General features: G+C 38.4%; 1 protein-coding gene across 9 annotated transcripts; it reads right to left on the bottom strand.

Moving 5' to 3' along the window:
* Positions 1-106: 106 nt before the first annotated feature.
* On the bottom strand, positions 107-23995 carry STARD3NL (STARD3 N-terminal like). Of its 9 annotated transcripts, XM_086847087.1 has the most exons (10): positions 23913-23988; positions 23059-23183; positions 11515-11811; positions 8644-8721; positions 6790-6867; positions 5021-5074; positions 4806-4923; positions 3232-3330; positions 1309-1378; positions 107-590 (listed from the first exon to the last, which is right to left on the bottom strand). In XM_086847087.1, exons 3-9 carry the CDS (start codon positions 11737-11739, stop codon positions 1326-1328), a joined length of 705 nt encoding a protein of 234 aa, XP_086703213.1. In that variant the 5' UTR covers positions 11740-11811; positions 23059-23183; positions 23913-23988; the 3' UTR covers positions 107-590; positions 1309-1325. The 9 variants fall into 9 exon arrangements, with proteins under 9 accessions (XP_086703213.1, XP_086703203.1, XP_086703224.1 ...); XM_086847077.1 differs by lacking the exon at positions 23059-23183 and having other exon boundaries at positions 23913-23995; XM_086847098.1 differs by lacking the exon at positions 23059-23183 and having other exon boundaries at positions 107-1172; positions 23913-23995.
* Between the last annotated feature and the right edge of the window lie 370 nt (positions 23996-24365).

Here is a 24365-nt window from a genome sequence, read left to right on the forward strand (position 1 = left end):
CATTTTGCACAAAATCTATGCAAACCAGAGTCCTTATTGCCCTGAATATACAGGAGTGGTAAATGCAGATTTTTCCAATGACAAAGCGATGAAATATCATAATGCATTTCTTGTGTTTTAACATTTTTATTTTAGAAAGTGAACATATCCATTAAAAAAAAATGCATGGAGTTAAAAAAAGTAAACATAAACTAATGGCAAATTGCAATAACATAAAATAATTTTATCTAGTGAGACCCAACAATTATTAAATATACTTCCACCACAGAGAAGTTTTACTTCATTATATTACCAGTCTCTTGATTAGGTACACAAGACAACACTTTCCAGTAATTACCTAGTCATTAGAAGATCAACTTCAGGAATCACTGAATAATAAAATACATTGTGGACAAATACTTTCATACCACCTGGGAGGCAACCTAATATACATATGTCAACAAGGTACATCTTCATGAGGTATTACAGTACATGGGAACCATTCCCTTTACTTTCTAACAAGTATATACTGCTGTCAGCAGCTCTACCAGCAAGTCAGCCACAGACTCTGTTGCCAGTTTCCACACTGCAACTTTCTGCAGATTTTCTTTCTGCAACAGATCACATAAATTAGGATGAATGAAAATGGGAGTAAAGAAAACAGATACTATAAACAGGGAGGCTGAAAAGAAAAGGTGTTCACTCTTCCAGGTGAGCACTAGAAGGCTTCAAATCAGAAATTTCAGCTTCTCAAGAACATTTAATACCTCCCCTAACTTGAGCTTTGCTGTGAGTAGTGAAGTGAAAGCATGGGGCTTTCACTTTAATTCCAGAAGTAAATTAAGTAATTTCCAAAATAGGGAAATAATCTCATATTTAAACAAAGTACACTACAAAAATCTTAAAATGAGGCTGCTCCAGTGTAACCCGTTTGTAGTATTGAACAGACTGAGAATATCTAAGCAGGCTTGCCCATGAAATCTTGAGGCATACTTGTCCTAGATTTGAACCAAAGAAAACCTCTTCCTAGGATTATGTGCTTTCATCTCCAAAGAAGTATATCTCTCTCCTGCCAAGAAAAGCAGCTTTTACACATTTGGTCCACCAATGTCCTTTCCAGGACAACCAGAAAATAAATGTAGAGGAGCCCAACTCCAGACTCTCAAGAGCTTGGCAGGATTCCTTCTTGAACGCTGTTATGAGAGACAGAGTGAGTTCAAAAATTATGAACTCTTAAGAGTTAACACACCATTTAATTTGTTTGGAAAGGAACCATGAAGAAAAAACCCTATCTTTAGCAATATTCAGGTTTTACACAAAGGAACTTACCTGCTTTTTCTTATTTGCTATATAATTGGCTTTTCACTGTCTTGCTTTTCTTCAGAGTCCTCATCAGAACCTGAAAAGGAAGACAAGAACGCTGTAGATTAGTTGAGGAGAGTTAAAAGATACAAAAGTGTTTAGTTTTTTTGGAAAAATTAATCTGAATGCCTTTCATTTCTGGGAATAGCGTATCTGCCACATTTTGAAGCTCAAATTATACAGAAACTGAATAAATTTACTCTTTCCAGCCTGATTTTCCACTTGCTACCTCCAGAATTGACTTGGTTAACTCAATTTGTCCAGAATTGACTTGGTTACTTGGTTACCAAAATTCCAACAGAGCTCATTTTAAACATCACCTCCTAGAAGCAAAGATTTTAGCAATGTTGCCATGTCAGCAGAAAGGTTTATTCCCTGCTGTATGATCACAGGGGATAGTTTATCTCTAAATATTTGTCAGATCAATATGTATGCCAAAATGACCAAAAATTGCTCTCTTAGAACAATTTACACTTTGTCTTCTCAGAAAGAAATGCAGATTTTTGAAGAAAAAATTTAATTATTAGCTATTTTTACATTATCCAATATCTATATTTCACTTGGTTCACTCGGTGACTACCAGTGTGTCTTAGCCCAAATATATTAATCTGACTGCTTCTTTTGCGTCTCATACCCATAAAGGGTGCTTAAAAAATACTTGGCAGTCAGGGCAAACCTGGAGAAAGCTGAAACTAATGGCACACCTACAGTCAACACGTGCATGCTGACACACAACACCTCACTGCACAAACAACACTGACCCAGCCACAATGTCTAGAAAAACATGGTAGCTCCACTTACACTTCCTCTCACACTCTGTACTCTGTTGCTAAAAAAACCTCACAAAACCCAGGCTGAACAGCTGAGCCCAGTACAATACTTCCATTATTCCTCAAAGCAGACCCATAGTTTTAGCTAGAATTCATTGTCACTCTGAATCATTGGTTATACTCGACACTAATGCTCTGTGACCCCTAGATGGAGCTCGAAGTCATTCACTGAGCTGAGATGCTATATTAAAAGGTAAAGTATCACCAACACGTGTAACTCTGTAATGCAAGACAGACAAACTTACCTGTAGTAACTAGAAAGTATTATTTTAATTATATGGCAATATACAGCATAGCTTTGCAAAGGAGGTTTATACTTTAAGGGAAAAACACTGATATAGGATTTTGGGGTTCCCAGTGCATTCTCAGGTGACTCAAATTGATTCAATCCATTAAGAAATTACTTATTTCCTTGAAATGCTGGAGACACATTTTTGAATCTTGCAGTATTTACATTTATTTTTGATTTAATCAGCTCATATCTCAACTAGACAAAGCACATGATATGCAGAGTTAAGATGCACTTAACATTACCCACTGATTTGATTTACCCAGATAGGTGAGCCTTTTTATAGATAGAAGGCTTTTTCTTTTGGTTATGAGGAAAGAAAAAAAGCTCTGATTGAAATTTCAGTTTGACTTATAGAAGTTTCAGATTCAGTGTCTATCCTAAGAAAGTATAAAGCTCCATGTTTAGGTTAGATTCAATAGTGCTATTGCTGGGAAGTGAGAGATCACAGAACATTTCAAGCTGGAAGGGACCCATAAGGATCATTGATAGCAGAAGCAAACCATAACTGTCTCCTTTCAGTTGTGGTGCCACTTTATTTCAGGTTTACCTTGATTTTAGTCAGAATATATACTAATCATGTGTATTGTAACTCATCTGATAGGTAGTAATGAAACTGAATTACTGAACAAAAAAGAATCTTGCATTTCAGGATGATAAACACAATTTTCATTTAAAAACAAAAACGTATTTTTTCCCTTCCCCTCTTGAAAGGTGTGAAATATGCAGGAGTGTAAAGTGAATATGAAAATCTTTTTCTAAGCAAACTACCTGCTACAGACTCAGGAGGAGAATAGAACTGCCCATCAGAGAGGACTCCTGGGTGAAGAAGAGCTGCTCGTTCTGAAGCATCCTGTGCTATCAAAAATCCTAAAAAACAAACAAACAAACAAACCAAACCAAAAATAATTCCTCGATGCTGGCACATAAAATCTTAAAGATCAAATACTGATGAAGAATCTTGAAGACTGATGTATTATATTGGCATTCCTAACCAGTTATTTCTTTAAATAAATATATTTTAAAAATGCATCAATAATCAATTTATATCTTCTATTTAAATGCTGGCAACTAAGGTGACATACTCCAGCAAAACAGAGATATTGCACACACGAATTAAGGAATCTTTCCTTCTACCATGTGCACTTACATGGTTAGGTTGCCATATTCATCAATATTCACTGCCTAACTAAGACTTCTGAAATATATTTTTAATGATCAGTGAGATGCCATGCACAACCAAATGAATTATTTTCTCTCTTTGCTACTATGACCCTTCACTAATGGCCTGCTTTTTTTACTTTCACCTGTCTGTCTCAACATACTCACTTTCTGCAACCTTCATGAACTATTTGCATGTGTATGTATGGAATATTTTGTCTATGAATATTCAATATGAGAAAATGCAAGTTTCTGAACTGGTTATATTTCTTGTCTATTGTGATAACTCTGTGATGCAGCTGTATTTTCTCATCTGCTCATAAGATAAAAAACGTTACTCCAGGTTTCTTTTTCTCCAAGCAAACTCTACTGTTCTCATTTAACCAACTTCTTGCTCAGACCAGTTAAAAAGAAGAGGGAAGGGATCAAAGTACAAAGACTGAATTTAGAGCACAAAAAGTGGAGGCATCCATGCCCATGTAAAGTTTTTTGATTTACTTAACAGATAAACATGCCTTTCCAAGAGTTTCAGACTGTATTTCAGGTAATGATGCATAAATAACAGGTTAGCTGTATAATTACTCTCCTGCTGTTGAAACTCACAAACATCTGTAAGTTTTCTTTCCCTCACCACTCAAGCAGTATTCTCTTTCAACCGAAACAGTGGATTTCTTCCATTTAGCTGAATATATTGAGTGTCAGATGACCTGGTGCCTCATCTCAAAGGTTGAAATTCATACTTGTTCTGGTCTCATTCTGCCTAGGCATGAAACAGACTGTCCACAACACTTCTTTGCTTTTCCCTTTCCACCTCAAAAGAAGAGTTAGTGACATTTAATTAGTTATTGTGCCTACTCTTCCTAAAAGAGAAGCCAGATACTTTATAGACCCGAAAAATAAAGTTTTACAGGCCCAAATCAGTTAAATTTTCATATCTCAAGCATACAAAGTTAAACGCATTCTCAAGTGCTTGACAAATTGATCTGGCCCTTCTAACTTTTAACTTTGCCCCCGTAAGTTAATTAAAACCTGACTTTTTTGAAGGCATATGTTCCTTTACCAAAGAGGAAAAAATCATGCCATTTGATATAATTTCAGAAGCTTAAAGAAGCATTCTTATGCCAGTTAAAACAGGATCAAATGTTGCCAACTGCAGTGATTGATGGGAAATATCACAAGCTTACTATTTTCTTCTTCAGCTTCTTGTGGTAACACTTTAAAGTCCAGGAACCAAGTTTCAATCCAGGCAAGTATGAAGGATATGATGGGCAGCACATAGCCAAAAGCACCCTGTGAGAACAGCTAGAAGAAAAGAAAACATTACAAAAATTACTCTGAAGAATCTTGCTTTTAAGAAAAAAAAAAAAAGTAAAACAAAATATTTGATTACAATATATACCTGTGAAATAATTACTTTTGCTAATAAAAAGGCACTGGTCACTGCTGTTGTAAACTGAAAAAGACAGACAGAAAAACTAATAAATGGATTTAGTTTTTTATTTCTGCCATTATCTATTAGTTGCAACTTTAAATATTTACTGTCAACAGCAAGATCACATAGATTAATAAAATGTAACAAGCATGATACAATTAACTTAAAGTGCTATTAAAATAACCTTATAAAAGATAACTTTTATTACAAACACCTCCATTGATTTCCACATAGCAGATAATGTTTGTGTAGAAACTAAACTGCCTGAGTTATGTAAATTGTGATCTTACTGTATAATGAAGATAGTGTACTTTATTCATCAAGTCCCTTAAAAAAAACCCAACTATTTATGTATTTTGGGAAAAAAGCAAACAGCACTTGTTCTAAATGCTTTTCACTACCATCCAAATAAAAATATCCATTTTAAACAACAAAACATCCTTGTGGGAGTAAATTGGAATAAATATTTTAATTCATGAAGCGGTATTTTGAAAAATGTATTTTTTTTTGAAGACTTGATACTCCCTGATATATTTTAAAGAATTACCATGCTGGATAAAATATCTAAAAATCCCCAAAATCTGAAAAAGCAATGAACAAGTACTGTTCATATAAGCAAGGCCTCTATATCTTCTAGTGCATTTGGGTCCAGCAATTCTTAGAAAAACTGCAGAACCAACTTCTGTCAATCACAGGTAGGATGTTAAGATTCAAGGCTTTGGCAAAACCCTCAGTGAAGCTTTATGTATCTAAATACTTGCTACCATGATGGGCTCACTCTCACCACCTCACAAACAAAGGCATCAAGGTGGAGGATTAAGAAATACTCTAGAGCTACACAACTAAGAGCAAGGACTTTTAAGAGGCATGCATTTAAATATAAGCACAATCAGAGCAGTGTCTACCATTATTTATGTGTTTGTGCCATGCTAGTAACACATTCTACAAAAATCCTGAGATGTAGTCTCAAAGTATTAAGCAAACTGCATGCTACTCACTTGAAGAAAGTTACACATGAACATGTTCTACATACACCTACCACAGTGTAAAGAAAAAAAAAAAAGTCTGATTTACAAAGCACTAAGCCAGCAATACACCTATTGTATTACAACCTATAGTATTGATGAAGCATACATTTTTCACCAAATTTTGCATTCTTTGTCATCCACACTGTACAGCTGCATTAAAGATATTGGCTCCAAAACCTGCTGTGGTTGCCTACAGTTCTTGAGAGCTTCCTTTTTAAGAAGGGATGCATATTCAGCCTTTCTTAATGGAGCATGAAGCAATGCAGGTGCTAGTGTTCAATGGGTGGCACCTAAAACTTTTTAAAGTAAGAATGTGGGACTTAATGGACACCTGGATCTCTGGCACAATAATGTTAATTCTTGTTTTTGAAGAAGGTTCACTATTACAAATGCAAATACATTTCCAACATTAATTAACAAGTCTCAGAGGTAACAAGCAGTTATGACTAGCCATACATACTGGAAAAATAAATCTTCAATTTGTATTAACATGATACCTAATAAGAACCACACCCACTCTGCTATTAAAATCTTGCCTTTAGGCTGAAAATCTTCCAGAAAACAAGTTTTTAATTTGTTACTGTACAACAAATTTTTATATATACACCATCAAGATGATTCTTAACATACAAGTGTTAAGAGGCATCTAAACTTTTGTCTGCTTGATCCATTCTAGGAAAAACTCCATTATGCTTGGCTACTACTCACAGCTATTGCCCACCAATGGCGCAGTCTGCACATTGCATATGCAAGTATTAACACCTTAAACCGAAAGACTGCCAGTAGCTATAGAGAGAGGAAAAAATATTGGTTGGTTAATTCAGAACACAGAAGAACCACAATATTCTCAGCTCACTGAAAAAAATAACTACTTGCAAAAAAACAGGACAGTCTAAGTTCTGTTACCAAGAAACAAATTTGAATGTGTCCTTATAAAACAGAAATAGAATGTAATTCCTCATTTGTAAAGCAAATGGCAACATCCACACGTCTCCACAGGCTCAAATATGCAAGCATGTGCCACTCCACAAACAAATTAGAAACATAAGAAAGCTATACAAAGTGTGCTCATGATCATTTTACCTGACTGGAATCTAAATAGTTAAATCTGGATGCAGTTAATCCAGCAAATACCTTGCACATCACTGTGCATCTTATTGATCTTAGCGGTGTGCTACTATACTTCTAGTATTTTGTGAAATATTAACATTGCAACAATCAATTATTCTTTATGTAGCTGCCTACAATAGCAGATCTGGCAGTAGAGGAAGGAAAGTTATGGTATTTGTAGGCCAAAAAATTAAATCAATAGCAGACAGACAAGATCTCTGAATCAGGCTTTAATTTCCCTGTTTATTTTTTGATAGTAGATTGTCTCAAACTTGTTTTAAATGATGTGTTCAGAACTGAAAAAGTGTGAAACAAATGCTTAAAAATGAAGATAAATCAAAGACAGCCATGGCCAGAAGTACGATAAACCCATTTAATCTTATGCAAACTTATTGTATAAACAGAGGAAATCCTATAAAAACCCACAGATAATTCTGCAAAATTTAAAGTTCTAGTCCCTTCCCAGGGAATACAATATCATTAAAGTCCATTATTTTGCATTACATGTTCTTAAGCCTTGGTTCACCTACAGGGTAAAGTAATTTCCAGAGCATAAACATTTACAGATAACACTTTTTGCCTTCTGCAATATGGTATATCATGGAGAACCTACCAGCAAAACAATGAGAAAGGGAGAAGGAGCATAGTTTGATGGCTTATAAAATTTTTGAATCTAGTACGTAAGTTCATTTGACACAGCAAATGTCTGATGCAGAAGGATGGGTTTTTATACCAGTTTCAAAGATGGATTCTGGATATGGTCATCAGCATAAGATGGCTGATACCAAACCATCTCTGCAAGGCAAACAAGATCTGGTAGGTCAAAAATCTTGCCCTTTAGAAGAACTGTAAAGAAACAGCTTTTACTTGGGCTGTGCAGTGCAAAATGCATTGCAACTACAGAGCTACAGCTTTGCTTAAAGAAAAACTTTCCTAATGCAATAGAGTTCCTCTTATGTGCTTAAGGTACTTATACATAGTAAAGGAGAATCATACTTCATGTCAGCTCTTTTTACTTTTTGAGTTAAAACACAGAACTCTGAAAAACCTGCCCTGTGCAGGCCACCCTGGGAACAAGTCTCTCCTCACTGCAGCTACCTTCTGCCCAAAGAAGGACAAAAACTTCAGTTTAATCAAAATTATTTTAGAGCTAGAGATGACCTTATGTCACATCAAAGTCACATTCTTCACTGGGTTTTCCATCTGCTTTTCCATGCACACCAAAGTTAAAGATGCAAATTGATTAGCCCTAAGTATTTCTATCCACAGGCTCCATGAGCCTGCTGCCAGAGCAGGTCTGGGCAACCCCTAGATGGGTGAAACTTTCCCCTTCTGGTCTAAATAATCAAAAGATCAACCCTTTCACAAGACTGAAGCTAGGAACATCTGTGAAAGGAGGAATGAGAAAACTATACTTTTGCTGCTCCTTTTTCTTTTTTTGAGAACACTTACAAATATATCAAAATATGAAGAAGAGTAGTCATAATGTAGAACTTCTTTCTCTAAGGTAGTCTCAATGCCTCCTTTCACCTACAAAGAAACAACAACACATACAGCTTCAGAAAACAAAATACGCACAAATACGAAGAGTAAAACTAATAATTCCCTGCTGCTATACAAAAAGATCATTAAACTAAAAACAGAAGAGAAGTCTGTCAAGAATGATAATGTCAAAACTACTGTTGTTTTTCAAGTTTACATAGACTTTTCTGAGTGAAAACATTTAGGATTATCATCTGATCTAGGCAAGCTACATTTCAGGCTGTCCTAAAACAAAAGCAAACAAGTTATTGAGGGAGGAATAAATGATTAAATGTTAAGCTCTGTTACACAAACTCACAAAACAGTTTACCTCTTATGAGGAGGATCAAACCAGCTGATCAAAAAGCCAACCATAACCCAGCTCTAGTTAGTCATGTGTTAGCAAATAGGAAACAGAACAGAAACTGAATTCATACTTCAGATCTCTTCCTTATCAGCCCTCACATGATTTGTTAAGAAAGCTGAGCCAGAAAGATACACAGTAAAAAATACAAAAGCTGCAACTATTAATCTCGCACAAATAACCAATATTCAAGTTTAATTCTTCCATTTGCTGATGAGATTCAAAATTACATCTTCCTTAGCCACCGTGTTTCTTTCCAGTGGAAGGATTCTACTGTTCAAACTGACCTTCTAAGAAAATAATTTAAGGTGTATTGGCTCAGAGAATGAGAGGAGTATCTATCTTATCAGAAAATGAAAAACCTCAGTGTCCATCTCCTATTGTCTTTAATATTAAATTATTAAAGCCATAATTAGGAACTGCTTGAAATAGTTATGTAAAACAACACCAACAGAAGGTTTTAATATTGAGTTTGACTACTGTCATCTTTTTAAGGGAAGGAGCTACCAAAGAACACCAACAACATATGCTCACTATCTCAAAGCAATACAATTCTACACACTTCCATACTTTTTCAACTATACTGCTGGACAGTGTTTTCCTTAGACTAGTAACTCCAACTCAGAATTTCTTCTATTTCTTCTCCTCTCCCTCCCCTCTATGGCTACCTAACAAACCACTTTCTAAATACAGTTTTCCCTTGGTTGCTCTGCTGCATCAAGTATGATTATCTGTTTCCAGCATAAATAAGGAAGATCAACTTCTCCCACTGCAAGCTGTTCATCACTGTGTGGCTGTGTGAGCACCATGTTAACATAAGGACAAACAGAGAACTATGGAAGCCTTGATTTTTCCTCAAAATGCCATGGAACTATTCCCTGAAGCATTTAACGATAAATTACACTACACCTAAGGAAACTGGATAATGGCAACAAAGTGAAAACAATGTTTACAGGAACTCTCATAGCAATTCTGACCCTTTATTTATGCACCAATTACAGTCCTAACACAATACTACTTGACTTCCCAGCAAACAAAGCAATTAAAAGAAAAACAGAACAAAAAACCTAAGCACATGTCAGATCCCAGATATCAAATTTTAGCTTCTAATATCATTGGCTTTTAATGACAAAATCCTTGTTTTTATTCTTGCTGACATGTAGCAGTACAGGACACCAGTTCATAATATGTTGTCCTGAAAATAGAGCTCTTTACAAGTGCTGTGATCTTGAGGTCCCTTAATGCTGTAGCATTCAAAATTAAACAACATGGTATCATGAATTGGTAGCATTTTCTATTCAGTCTTCAATATTCTAAGAGCACTCAAGTGAAAATCTGTACTCTGAAACTTCAACACTCTTGTTGAAGATATCTTGTTGAGATAAACCCACTCCACTCCTCTTGGCAGTGCAAGCTGTTGAGAAACTGGCCTAAAAAAGAACTGCATCAGAACACTATGCTACAACCATATTTCCACCTAGAGAGAAAACAGAAAGTCTAGTCCCAAAATTACATCATTCCGGCAAGCAAAATCTGCTTTCTCAAATTAAATCAGAAAGAGTATTTTTCATTGTATCGATTAAATGTTACATATTAAAATATTAAACAGACAGCTCCTGAAGTGTCATAATGTAAATTAATAACCAAGGTTATTCATATAGTAAAGAAATGCTGATAAAAAATATTTACTCAAGAACTTCCTTTCTCAAAAAGGAATTCCTCCTTAGTATGTCCTTTCTTAAATGCAAACTAGATTATAGCTTAAAACCCAGCTCAAGAACTAGGATGCTACTTATGAAATAACAAATGAGCTATCCTGTTGCATTCTTTTAGGAAAAAAAATTTATGAGATAAAGCAAATTTTAGGAGAACAGTCTCATTTTCCAGATTACAAACACTGGAGTTAAAAGGTGGCAACTGTGGGAGTTTGTGTTGCTTAAATGTACCCTGCCATCCATAATGTATAACACACCAAGTTTACATCAAAGAAAATACATCAGAACAAAAGAAAGTTTTGGCCATAAAAAGGGACTAACAATTCAGTGAAATATCACTGACTTAAAGTTACTCAGAAGGCAGAGCCTTGAATCCTGTTAAAATTCACACTTCTTACTAAATTCAAAGACATACACTAACATTTTTGTTTATTTGATACAGCCTGAAGACTGTACTGGATTTCCAATGTTTTTTTCAGCATGGTTCACAGACTACAGGAATATCTAAAGGTTTCATAATAAGATAAACATGTATGCTAATGAATAAAAGTAGATGCAGTTGAGTAGGTACTGTATTCATGGAAGCTTAAAGTAATAAGCTGCTAAAACTTAAAGAGATACAAATAACATAATTTTGGATAGAAAGGAGCAACTCTAACCATCTCTGAAGTGAATAAGTACTTAATATAGCATCTAAGGGTAGGTACTGAAATGACAACTTACATTTAATTCTATTATCCACAGTAAGGTTATGAATAAGAGATCAAATGTAACAAACAAACAGAAAGTCCTTCTGACATCTGATATGCCTTTCTTCTCCCTGCCTTCATATGACTCAATCCTTGCCATCAGCTGCGTTGGGTTGATGGAGTGGACATCCCGCAAGGAAGGACAAGATTCCACACTGCTACTGTGAGCATTTTCTGTATCAGCTGGGACCCGATTCATCCTGCGTTTGTTTAGAGTGGTCTTCTCCCAGTTTCACCATCACTAGAAGGCTGATCCATACAGGAAGAATTTCTAAACAAACAAATAAAAAATTAGTCACCAAACCTCCATAATTCCAAGAGATATTTTCACCTTACAATGTCAGTTCTCTTTTTGCTAAATTGATGACTAAGAGAATTAGGCAAGTAAGCCCTCAAAATTGTTTCTAACACACTCAAGTTCCTCTTCATCTCAGAGGATTTATGAAGCAAGAGAATTAATGTTCAATTAGGCCATTTGAAATAAAAGAGCACTGCCTAGATTTAGAAGGATTGTTTCTCCATGCTGTTAGAGCGAGGTCATTGAATAGAATGAATAAAAAGAATGATGTTATGCATCTCTTAAGATTTCAATAGTGATTTAAATGCTCTCAATAAATAGGAAGACAACATAAAGGACCTTCCACATACACTTCCTGAAAAATGGTAGTGTTAGCTAATAGCACATCCAGAGCTGACAGTAACAAAAGATTAAAAGTCCATTAAAATCCCTGAACAGTGTAGTAATCATTCTATAAAGCATATACACTGATATTTGCTCTGTAGATTCAGCTGCTATAGCAACTTACATTTCCAGACAGTTTCTCCATGAAAAAAGTTTGTGTAACTAGTGGTTAAAGGTAATGCAATTACCCTAAGTCTCTTCTGACTAGAAGGCTTTTAAAAAATTTTTCAGGCTGAATTTTCTATAAAACTGGAGCAGTTTGATGGATGATTCCCCCAAATCCTCCATAAGAATATTTTTCCAATTAAAGCTTCTAGAAAGGGTGGACTCAGAAGGTCACAAAAGTTTAATGGAAACACATAGAAAATTTAATTTTATTCAAAATGCTCAGATGATTAAGCTATATATCCTGCAGTACAAACCACATCAGACAAGTTTTTGTAACACCAAGGGGAACAGCTTCTTGAAATTCAAGAACAGAAGTTTGCCTCCTCCTGGGTGGATTGTGTTTCAGTAAATGGCTAGAGATAGAGAAATTCTTCCCACTCCTGTCTTTCAACAGCATTTCAACTCCAAGGATGCAAGAACACCATCAGTCAAAGCCCAACAGGCTTTGTGTTACAGGGGCCCTGTAACATACCACTAAGCAAACACAAGGGAGGATACAAGGACACAGGGGAAAAGTAAAGGTGGTGCTGGGAGCTGCCAGAGCACACACATCCCAGCTGAGGAAGACACAGGCCAGTCAGGGATGATCAATGCCTAAGGTCAAGTCACACAGAACAGCCTTTAGGGAACTCAAAGCACCAGGCAAGGGTGGACAAGCACAATGCACTTCTAAATCTTCTTTGTTTCCACAGCAGCTGCCTAAAACATGGCTAGCAAAGGGCTGTAGAGGAGGAAGACATACGTGGTGTGTGTTTGGTCAGGTGCCTTGAGCACCACAGTGAACTTTGGGCCACCTGAACCCGAGGGCGTGAGCACAATCGCTGCACTCCAGTGCTGTAAACAGCACTTGCTTTGTACTGACAAACCCTCACACTAACAGCAGCCCATATTAAAACATTTGGGGTGAGACATAAACCTCAAGGCCATCAGCGGCCATACTTAAAAATAAAAAAAAAAAAAGACAAGTAACACCTGAACCTCCAAAGAAATTTCCATCTACATTGGCAAAAATATTTATTTTGATGTGGCTCTCAGTGCAAATTATATAGAAAGCTGTTACTTCCAGTCTGGATTACTACTAAATAGAGCACAGTATGGGAATGCAATTAGTACAGCCAGTGAACTGTTTCAGAATGTGCTAGTTCAGCATCCATTTGTGGGGCCCTCTGCAAAGAGAAAAGCATGGTCATAAATGCACTGGCTACCAGTTCGTGTTCAAGCATGACTCAAAACGTCAGATACAGCTTATAAATTCCATGTACTCTGAAATCCTTGCTACTGACAGACTGTTTTTTGCCTCAAAGACCTCTAGACGGGATACATAGAGCAAAGGAATTTGTCCCTAGTCTTGTTCTTCCTGCTGACTGTCAGATCCATGTTTGGTACATGGCAGGGCCTGTCTTGTCAAACTAAACTAGCATCAAAATGTTGTGATTCTTTAACTGAACAGACATAGTTGCTTTCTGCAACAGCTCTGAAAACTGAATTAATCACTAAGTGTGTGCTAGAGGATTGTTTCCCAAAGTTTCTTTCATTAATTAAAATAAAAAGTTCCTTTATACCTGAACTACATAATCAGTCATTTCATCACACCAACATTCTCAGATGGTTTCAGGTGGGTGCACAAAAAAAAAATCTTAAATCCTTTTTGGCAGCTGTCTTATAGGCACGTGGGGACTATTAAAATGCAACATTTCCCTTTTAGTGTTGTACAGTGACTTGGCCAGACACTTTCATACCCATCTCAGCATTACCAGCAACAATATTTCTCCTCCCTTGCACTTCCAAAGCACCAATCATGCCCTGGCTCTCCTGCCTATGGCAAGTTTGCAGTGGGAGCGAGCTCTGCTCTCCCCATGGCTCCATTTCTCCAGGGGTTCTTGCTTGTGCAAAACAGCCTGTGCTTGGAAAGGTTCCAGGCTTGCAGCCCCATGAGGAGCTGCCACTTTTCAGCACTCCATCTGGGCAATACAAGCACCAGGCAGGCACAGGAGTGCTTTTCATGCAGCCCTGGCCATGTGGAGGAACAAGCTTAGGAAGGCAAAAAAGGTGTGTCATTAAGATGTGTCATACTTTTGAAAATACCACACAATTCCTTTGCATGTGACTGTTACTATCCTTATTCTTGCTCTTCAGGAAGCAGGAACTTCTTGGCCTTAATTCATGCTGCCACATTATTTGTGTTTTTGCATCCAAAGTGACACATGATGTTGGTTACTTTCTTTATAAAAACCAAAATAATTTAGAATCAGAGAAAAAAAAAAAATTATAAACCAGGTGTGAGAATGTTTGGGGTTTGGGTGTTTGAAAGCCAAATGCTAATTCAGCCAGAAAAAAAATCAGTCTCAAATAAAAAGAGAAAGTCATTCTTACAACTTTTGAGTTTTTGTTTTTTTTCCTAGAAAGAGCCTTCTTTGTGCACCAGTCAGTTATCAACTTTTCTATTTCTGGTAAAGGTTAATACATTTTAGATAATTTTCAGGGTGTTTTTACAATATCAGTAACATATTTTCAAGACTGTTGTATCATCTGTGGCTTGACACAGTGTCTGCCTCTGATTTGAAGGAGGCTGGGTTCACCTGGCACAACTTCTTTTGGCTCCAGGCAGTTCCATTGTTTGGGTTATTTTATATGGCAGGGTTCAGGAAGGATGTGCGGTCAAAACAAACATGTCCTATGAAGAAGTGATGTTTAGAGATCAGCACGTTCATTTTCTGTAGAGCCTGGGTGCAGGACACCCATCAGGAAGATAAACAGTCCATAATTCAGAATATTCCAAGAAACTCTATGGGCAAACTTGCCTGGAGAGGTGGAGCTCATAGCAAATGTGTGGGACACAAATTGTGCCATTAATTCCTTGCCACAAGAGACACACTTGTCTCTTGACACAGAAATCTGCTTTCCTCATGCAGTCCCACTAGCAAATGGTTCTCCACAAGATGCAGCATTTGCAAATGTTCTGTAGCTCTCTGACTTTCTTTTGCCAGACTTCAAGTGATAGTTTTTCAAGCTAAACTGAGGATTGAATTAGCCTGTGTCACCCTGAAAACTCAGCTTCTGAGCTTGCTGACATGGTTTTCTAAAGACTTTCCCAAGACAGTAACTGTAAACATATATATGTGTACATTCTTTCTGTTACACGTCTTGTGATGGATATCTCTCATGGCCAGTGCAGTGAGAAAGTGTTATCCTGACCATCCAACCCCTGGCCATGGTCAGAAGCCTATAAATCCTGGGAGGAAAAATAAACTCTTCTTTTCACCACACCTTGACCCGTGTCCGTGTCATCTATTCATCTTCAGCGGCAACAAGCCTGCTCTTGGCTACACCTGCACATTGTGATAATGCTTGTGAACATCTGTTCTGAAAGAGTCAGAAAAATAAAATCCTGTTTCCACTACATCTCTTGTGTTACTTGTTTTTGAAAGTGTTTTCAAAGCTAAAAAAATCCCTGGCATTTCAGCAAATAACAGTCTTATTGTTATTTGACTCATCATGACTGCAGAACAGAATAGAGTATTCAGCTGAAAAGGACAGAAAACAGTCACCTTATCCAACTGCCTCACCACTTCAGGGCTGACCAAAAGTTTAAGTATGGCATTAGGGCCAATGCCCAAATGCCTCTTAAATGCTGATAGGCTTGGAGCATCAAACCCTTCTCAAAGAAAACTCTTCCATGGTTTGACAACACTCTTGATAAGGAATGCTTCCTCATGTGAAGTCTGAACCTGCCTTTATGGATGCAGCTTTCAGCCATTCGCACATGCCTTGGTACTGGGTACTACCTCTCCACCATCTCAGGAAGCTGCAGACAACAGTGTGGTCACCCCTCAGCCTTCTTCTCTCCTCAGCTGCTTCTCACAGGGCATTACTTCTAGCTCTTCAGCTTCAGTGCCCTCCTCTTGAACACATTTAAGGACCTTCACATCCCTTTTAATTTTGGGGCCCAGAAATGCACAGAGTACTCAAAATGAAGTGGCAGCAGTGCTAAATAGAGTGGGATGATCACTCCTTTTGACCAGCTGGTTGTGCTGTATTTGAAGGTTTGCCACTGCTGACTTTGAGCCTGCTGTCAGCCAGCATCTCCAGACCCATTTCTGTGGTGCTGCTCCCTAGCCACTCCTCTTCAAATTTGTACTTGTGGAAGGCACAGAGTCTGGCATTTGTTCTTGTTCAGTTTCAAGCTATTGATGATCAGCACTCCAATCCATCCATTCCCCTCTGCAAGGCCTCTTGTCCCTTGATAGTCAACAGCACCTCCCACTTTAGCACCATCAGCAAACTTGCTAACAGTGAATTTGACTCCTGCCTCCAGATCACTGAGAAAAACTTTGAACAGAACTAGCCTCGGGATTGAGCCCTGAGGAACACCACTGGTGACCGGTCTCCAGCCAGGTGTAGCCCCATTCCCTATGGCCCTTTGAGCCCTGCTCTTCAGCCAGTTCTTCCAGCACACCATCTGCCTGCTCACTTCACAGTCAGACATCTTCAGAAGGATGTGGGACGTACAGTATCAAATGCCTTAATAAAATACAGGAAAACGATATTCACCACTTTCCCTTCATATCCTAGGCAGGTGAAATGGCAGAATCCACAAGTTTATTGAAGTGTCAAAACATTTGAGAGGGAAATAAAAGTTCTGAAATAAGAATCCACATTTGTATATTTGTGATATACCTTCTTCTTGCTTCCCCTGATTTCAAAAGATGTAAGATTTTTATGTTTTGGTTTTTTGTTTTCTTCATAACTGCACATATTCACTCATCCACCACTAAAATATTTAGCTAAGTAAGTTTATTATGCTGACCTATTCAAAGTCATAGACAACAGTGGCATATTTTTCCTGGAATGAAAGCCCCCAAAGTTTGTATCTATTTAAATGAAAGGTGTGGTTTGCTTTTTTTGCCTTTTTTATTAACCACTTAATTATTATGGCTATAACTCAAACTTCCAGAGAATTAAATTCTCAAACTTTCTGGTGAAATACAGATTTTACACTTATTAATAGTATTAGCTAGTATAATAAGTGAAAAGCAAAGGAATTAAAATTATCAAGATTAGGACTGCAGTCCTTCCCTCAAAGTCTAATAAGGACTTAAGTAATACATAGCGGGAGCTTGCCCATGATCTCAAGCTACATTTACAATTAATATCATTTTCATTCATACTGACAGAAGCAGATGGCACACACTGTGTGTGTCAATTTTACACATGTCTTAGACATGCAACATGAGAATGCTACTTCTCTTTTCTACCATTATTCTACCCCTATTCTTCCAGTTTATTGTCCCTGGTTTAAACTATTTTTGTTTACTATATCTCTGTATCATAAATGAGCAGCAGCACCATATATGATACGTTTTTCTTACCAATAAAAAACCAAACCACACAGCAGAATTTAACTGAGAAGAGATAACAGATGTGATTTAAAAAAAAAAGGCTTAAAAGGCTTACTCAAAAGCTATCAGCAGCTCAGCAAAATCGAAGTGTCACATGGAGGCTATTTGGAAAAGGCAAGCCAATTTAGGCTAAAGTATCAGAGAAGTTTGCATAAAGTAACTAAGCACATAATGTAACATTGTGTCACAGCTGCTGTTGCAACATACTGAACACCTAGGATACTTATTTTATGCGTCCTGACAACGCCAAATAGGGCCCAAAAATTCCTAACATAAACAGCTTTTCTGTGAATGTTAAAAAAATAACATGAAAATATTTCTTCTTCCCAATGAGTAAAATAGGCTGACATGGCCAATATAGTGGCCAAGATGGTCAAGTACTGTGAAAACTATGGGTAGTAGAAAACCTGACACTGAAAAAACAGAGATTTTCACTCATAGCAAAAAGAAAAAAAAAGCCAACAAGACAAAACAACAAGACAAAAAAGCCCCAACATTTCCTTGCTAAAACCCTTCCTCATAGGGAGACAAATAAAACATGCCAGTTTCTCACCAAATGAGTTATTTTCTGATTAAAGGGCTGACATTGCTGCTTATACTACATGGCACAAATTTCTCACAAGAACAGTTCATACATACACTATGGTATGTAACATAACATTCAAATTTTGAAGTTATACTTAAAGACAGTTTCAGACAATTTTAGCATACCTAAAGAAAAACGGTCTTGAACCTCTTTTTTCTGTCACCATCATGAAGCCCAACTTCACTCTTTACCTAGGCATAGACACAAATTGCCCTAGCAAACACGTGGACAGAATATACAATTATCTGTAAAGACTCCTTACTGGAAGCCCAAGAAACTGACAATTTCTGTATGAAGCTGTATTAACCTGCAGGAGTGTTAGAATTCTCTCAGTGTGTTTTCTGACAGTACCAGCACACACCCAGATTTAGAGCCAACACAGATAAAACTAATTCCTATGAAGATGAAGTAATGCTGATTATAAATCAGGGGGAAAAAAATCCCAAACAGCTGGAAACTGCCTCCAAAGCTGACCTGCACACATTTTTCACAATTTTCCACTATAAATGAAGGAAACCCACTCTGCTGACACACTCTGTTCCTCTTCTGTTTATATAACTGCAAGAACTAATTTTCCTGAAATCTGCTTGTAGCGGATACATTACTAGTGACCTCCTGATAGTCACTGCTCCTGCAGGGCACTTAAATCTCTTCCAAGCTGCACTCATTCTGTCTCTAGCAGTAACACATCATTGCCTCAGAAACATTTTAATGTTTTAAAGCCTTTAAAAACATGGTCTGAAGTACTGTTCTGTTCAAAACAAATGTGCCTGAGTGAATACGAAGGGATATTTAAAAAGAAAAACAACCAACAAACCAAAGCACCACCACCAAAAGAACCCCACACCTGGGCCAGACACTTTAATCAAAGTAAGACTGAAAAATTCAAACTCATGCACATCCACAAAATTCCCCGAACATAAGCAGAAGATACTGCAGAGTGCTTGGCAATATCCTAGCTTTTCAATTAGGCAACACAGCAGGAATTACAAGTTACAAATATGTAACACATTTAAAGACTGGGAAAGTTTCCCACTGGAGGGGCAGGGCAAGATTTACCAGCACACAGAAGAGAGCTCCTTACAAAGAATTTGGCTTTATCTGAGTGTTCAGAACTAGACTAGCTCTGCTTCACCCTGAAGTAGCAGCTCCTACCATGGGTAACTTGTCCATGTAAAAACAAAACCAAAACAACAAACCCTCAGTTTCCCTGAGAAAAATGTTTCCCCAATTTCCTATGCTCCAATGGTGACCTAGCAAAAGTAACAGGACAATTGCACACATTTATACTGAATAATATTTCTCTCAGACCATTGTAAGGAGGTTAAAAAGAGAGAAAAAAAAATAGTAAATACAGTTTTTAGGTTAGTAGAATATCTGAGAAAACAGCAGTGTCACCTTTCTCCATCCCAAGAGTAAGGCTCATAGATTCAGAAAGTCAAATTGAAATGTTCCAACCTTGGACTAGTTTTGCCTGAAGCTGAAGAATCCCTGCTACTGAGACATATCCTGCAAAACACTATTGTCCTTTTCCAAACACTTCATTTCTTATTCTACAAGAGCTGAGAAAAATAGCAGAGTAAACAGATCGTAAATTTGGCATCAGAATTATCATAATCATAAATCAGAATCCTTCCTTTCATCTCCATCATTTCCTCCCCTCTGGACTCCTTCTTAACAGCATATCTCAGACTTTTACATTCAAAATTAGCTCAAACCAGAATGAATGGCCCATACAGGGATCAAACCTGCGCCCTGGCATTATTAGAACCATGCTTTGAACAACTGAGCTAACATGCAACTCTATTCTATTTTAAGAAAATACTAAAAGCTAACAAAAAGGAAGCATCATGACATGTTCCAAATGTCTGCCTCAGATCTCAGCAGCAGTCAACATACTTAAGCATTGCAACTACAAAACTGAATTCTGTGCATGTTATCACTATCAGGTCCTTCGAACACAGAGAGAGTTATAGAACTGGAAATGTATCATCCCATTTACAGCCTATACATTCCAGCTGATAGTAGTCACTTCATAGAATCAGAAAATGCTATGGATTGGAATGGACATTGAAGATCATTCAATCCCAACTCTTATTTAATTAATTATCAAAACTAAAGTTTTCTTAAAAATAAAATAACCCTTTCTTTTTGTTTAAATGTTCTGGACTAATCTTGCCAAAGACCTGAAACTACATCAGAATTTTAAGGTTTAATACAGTCAGCTCACCACAGCTATAACACATGTATGTAGTATTTTTGTATGTTTTATGTATACGTACACATACAGTCACAAGCAATACCTGTATGCAACAAAAGATATAAAGAAAAAATAAGATGCTAATGATTTCTTGCAAAAGCAGGGAGGGAAAGGTCAGCATAAAAGGGAAGTGATACAAAAATAAGGGAAAGACAGTTAAAAAACCTCCAACGAATCTGGTACAAACTCTTCTTCACATCTGCTACCCGCTCTCTGAAACTGACGTTGTAGCCCACCCAACATCAGCTCACAGAAATCAAGATTTCATAGCAAACTTTCTCCATTAAACACCAAATAAGCAATAAGGGCTTAACTCATTCAGCTTCTCAGAGTTAATTCTGGGTCAAAAAAAAATTTAGATATCAAAAGCTGTTTTATCTGTTTTATCACATCTGCATTTCTCTAAGTATAAAACACAATTTTTTAAAGATGCCAAACAGCTTAATGATTGCCTCAAACATCAAGCATGACACTGGTTTATAACACTGACTACTCCTACAAGTTTATTTGGGTTTTTTCCCAAATCAACAACAAAAACATGTCCCAAGGCTGCTAGCCAGATACTACTTGGACAAGAAAAGCTATTCTTTTGCTAGCACAGAATTGTGGGACTCTCCCTGAAATAGCTCAGGCATTTAATGCATTAGTGAGAAACACTTAGGATTCTGTCACTCCCTCAAAAACTATTCCACAAAATGGTGCAGAAATTTATTCCAGGCGAACAACCCCTAAAAATTTGTCAGAGTTCTTAAAGAAAAGAGCATTTCAAGAAACTGACATTCATTTCAGAACAGGATAAACTTTTGTAAGATTTTTTTTCACTCTTAACTCCTTTTTTACAGCTCTTGAAGGTGCTTCAAAACAAAAGGAAGTTTCAAGTTTTACAGTCTCTCTATTTTTCTTCTTAGAGGACATTGTAAGAAAACAATTACCTAGTCCAAGCAGCAACAAGTTCTAGAAAGACTTACAGCTCTTCAAAAGAGAATACTAATTTTAACACACCTTCACATAATTTATCTAATTTTTCTGTCAGCGCAAGATTGAAATTAACTCCTGAGGTCTGAAGTGATGCTATTTTAGGGCTTCAGCTGATAACTGAGTAAGCTGAACTTAATATGAAAAGCATAATGTCATTAGAAGAGATCCAGCTGGTTCTTTTTCATTCTAAGATAATTTTTTTCAACTTTTCATTTTTAATTCTACTCCTAGATGAATTTAAGACAGCAAGGCAGAGAGGTAATGTACAAATTGTCTTTTAACACAGTTGCTAACGATTCCAAATTAAGAACAGATATTTAGCACATACAGTTAAATTAGAGAATGTTTAACAAGCAACAAATCTGTGATCCTTCAAAATGACTCATCTGAGTTCCTGGATGCTGTTGCCTAACCATGAGAAATCAGTCCGTGTTATCACAAGTGTGATTTACCATTACCATGTCATCGATACCTTCTGCAAAATCGCTGTTAATATTGCTTATGCTGACTTAATTCACTGAGAGAAATCCATTAGTCGTGCTTTCTAGAAATTGTTTGGGCTAGTAAAACATTTTAACAAAGATGTTTTAATAACTGTACATTAAGCTAGGATGCTCTTTTAAAGATTAGTATGTTAAAGTCTAAATCCGTTCTTTCTCATGAATAAAGGCCTAGAACAATTGTGCTAAACTCACTTTGAAAAAATAATGGCTAAACACTTGAGAATTTGTGAAAATTAGACCACATTGCATCAAGACAACTACACTCAGGCCCAAATGCACCAAAAAGAATGCCTAATCCATCTGAACTGAGTTTACTATTTCACAAATTCCAGCGTGGTTAAAAGGTCATATATGCCTTTCTCAACATACCAAGTCTATAGAAAGCAACATTCATCCTAAAAAATGATGAATAACACATGAAAAACAAACAAAAAAATACTTTAAATGATGGATTTGTGCCACAACAAGAGGATCAGTGGTGCATTTTATGAAAAGTATCTCTCCCTGAACACCATCAACAAATAAACAAACCTTAAATCACTTTGCATCTGGCCTACTTAAAACTGCAAAGCTGATGAAAAACATCTACTAAAAATAGTAGCACCACTATGGACTTATAAATAGAAATGAGCCTTCTCAAAATGTTGGATTCACTAATAATGCCCCAAAACACTACGATTTCCAGCACAAAATGACAACTTTCACAGCAATTAATATTCAACACCATAGAAATAATATGTAGATATTATGTAAACCAGAATGACAAATGTGCACAGTAAAAAGCATTGACAACTTTGTGCAAAGTACAGTGACGGTCTTATGCCTTTAAGCATACTAACACAATTTAAAAACAAACAAACAAACAAACAAAGAAACTTTAAGCAAGTTTAGTATTTGTGGTGAATATTTTCCAGGTTAAAGTTGACAACTGTGTCTACTTACACCTGACTACAGCGAATTGGGAACTGCTGAGTGTTAGCACTCCATCAATGAGTAACTTGAACTGCTGCTGGAGACCAGATGCTCAGGGTTTAACCAGCTCTCCCTGCAGACGTACCGGCGACAACCTCAACACAGATCAAAAACGCTGCACCTCAGCAATGAATGACCCACTTTAAATTCGGAGGCTGAACACAGGCAGTGCCTCTCCGAAGCTGCCTAAATTCAGCCCGACGCTAAAATTAACATTTTCCCGCTATGGAACCCGGGGGTTCACAGGGCCCGGCTCGCTCACACCGTTACCAGCAGAACAAACAGGTCGCCGTATCTCCATGAGGATGGATTTTCTGGGATAGGCTCGCAAAGAGAGGGGAAAAGCAAACCTCCGGCCCCACCAGCAAAAGGAGAGGCGCCGGGTATGTGGGAGAGGTGGCCCTGCCCGCTGAGCATCCCCGAGCGCCGTAGGCGCCTCCTTCCCCGAGAGATACCCCCTTCCCGGAGAGAGATCCCCTTCCAGAAACAGACCCCCGCTCCGCCCGCCTCCCGCACGTGATCGCCTTCTTCCTCCTCCTTCCTCCTCTTCCTCTCCCGGCCCCACCTCGCCCCAGCCGGGTCAGAGGGCTGCGTACCGAGGGGGGACAAACCCGCGCCCTCCCCGGAGAAAGCGGCGGCACCGGCACGGGAGGAAGTGGGGAAAGGGAAGGGAGGGAAGGGAAGAGAAAGGAAGGGAGGACCGGACCGGGCCACACCGGCGGTCCCACCGCCCCTCTGCCAGCAACACGCCCCGCATCCCTGTCGGCCTGTTCCCCCTGCGCTCCCCTGGCCCCCCGCTCCGGGCGAGGCGGCAGCGAGCTCACCCCGGCGCGCCGCTCCGGCCCCTCAGACGGCCCCGCCGCACCGGGCAGCGCCGCAGGCCGCGGGGACGGGCGGGGCGGGGCCCGGCCGCAGGGGGCGGGCCCGGCCCGGCCTCCCCTCCCTCACGGAGCGGGGATGCGGCGGGCCCGGCCTCCCCTCCCTCACGGAGCGGGGATGCGGCGGGCCCGGCCTCCCCTCCCTCACGGAGCGGGGATGCGGCCCGCACCGCCACCCCGCTCGCCCCCGCTGTTGCGGGGCTCCGGGCACAGGCGGCGCTGGGGGCTGAGCCCAGGCCGAGGCAGCGGGGGCGGCCCATAGATAAGGTTCTTGTCTTTGAACTCCAACACTCCCAAGCTTTACTGGAGCCGTCGGAACGAGCAGAGGGACTGGTTGGCTGTCGTTCGCCCGGATTCCACTTGTGTTTTGTCATAGCGCAGTCCTTATCTTTGCATGGA

This window comes from Cyanistes caeruleus, chromosome 1 (assembly GCF_971803275.1).
Source record: "Cyanistes caeruleus chromosome 1, bCyaCae1.hap1.1, whole genome shotgun sequence".
Lineage (NCBI taxonomy): Eukaryota > Metazoa > Chordata > Aves > Passeriformes > Paridae > Cyanistes > Cyanistes caeruleus.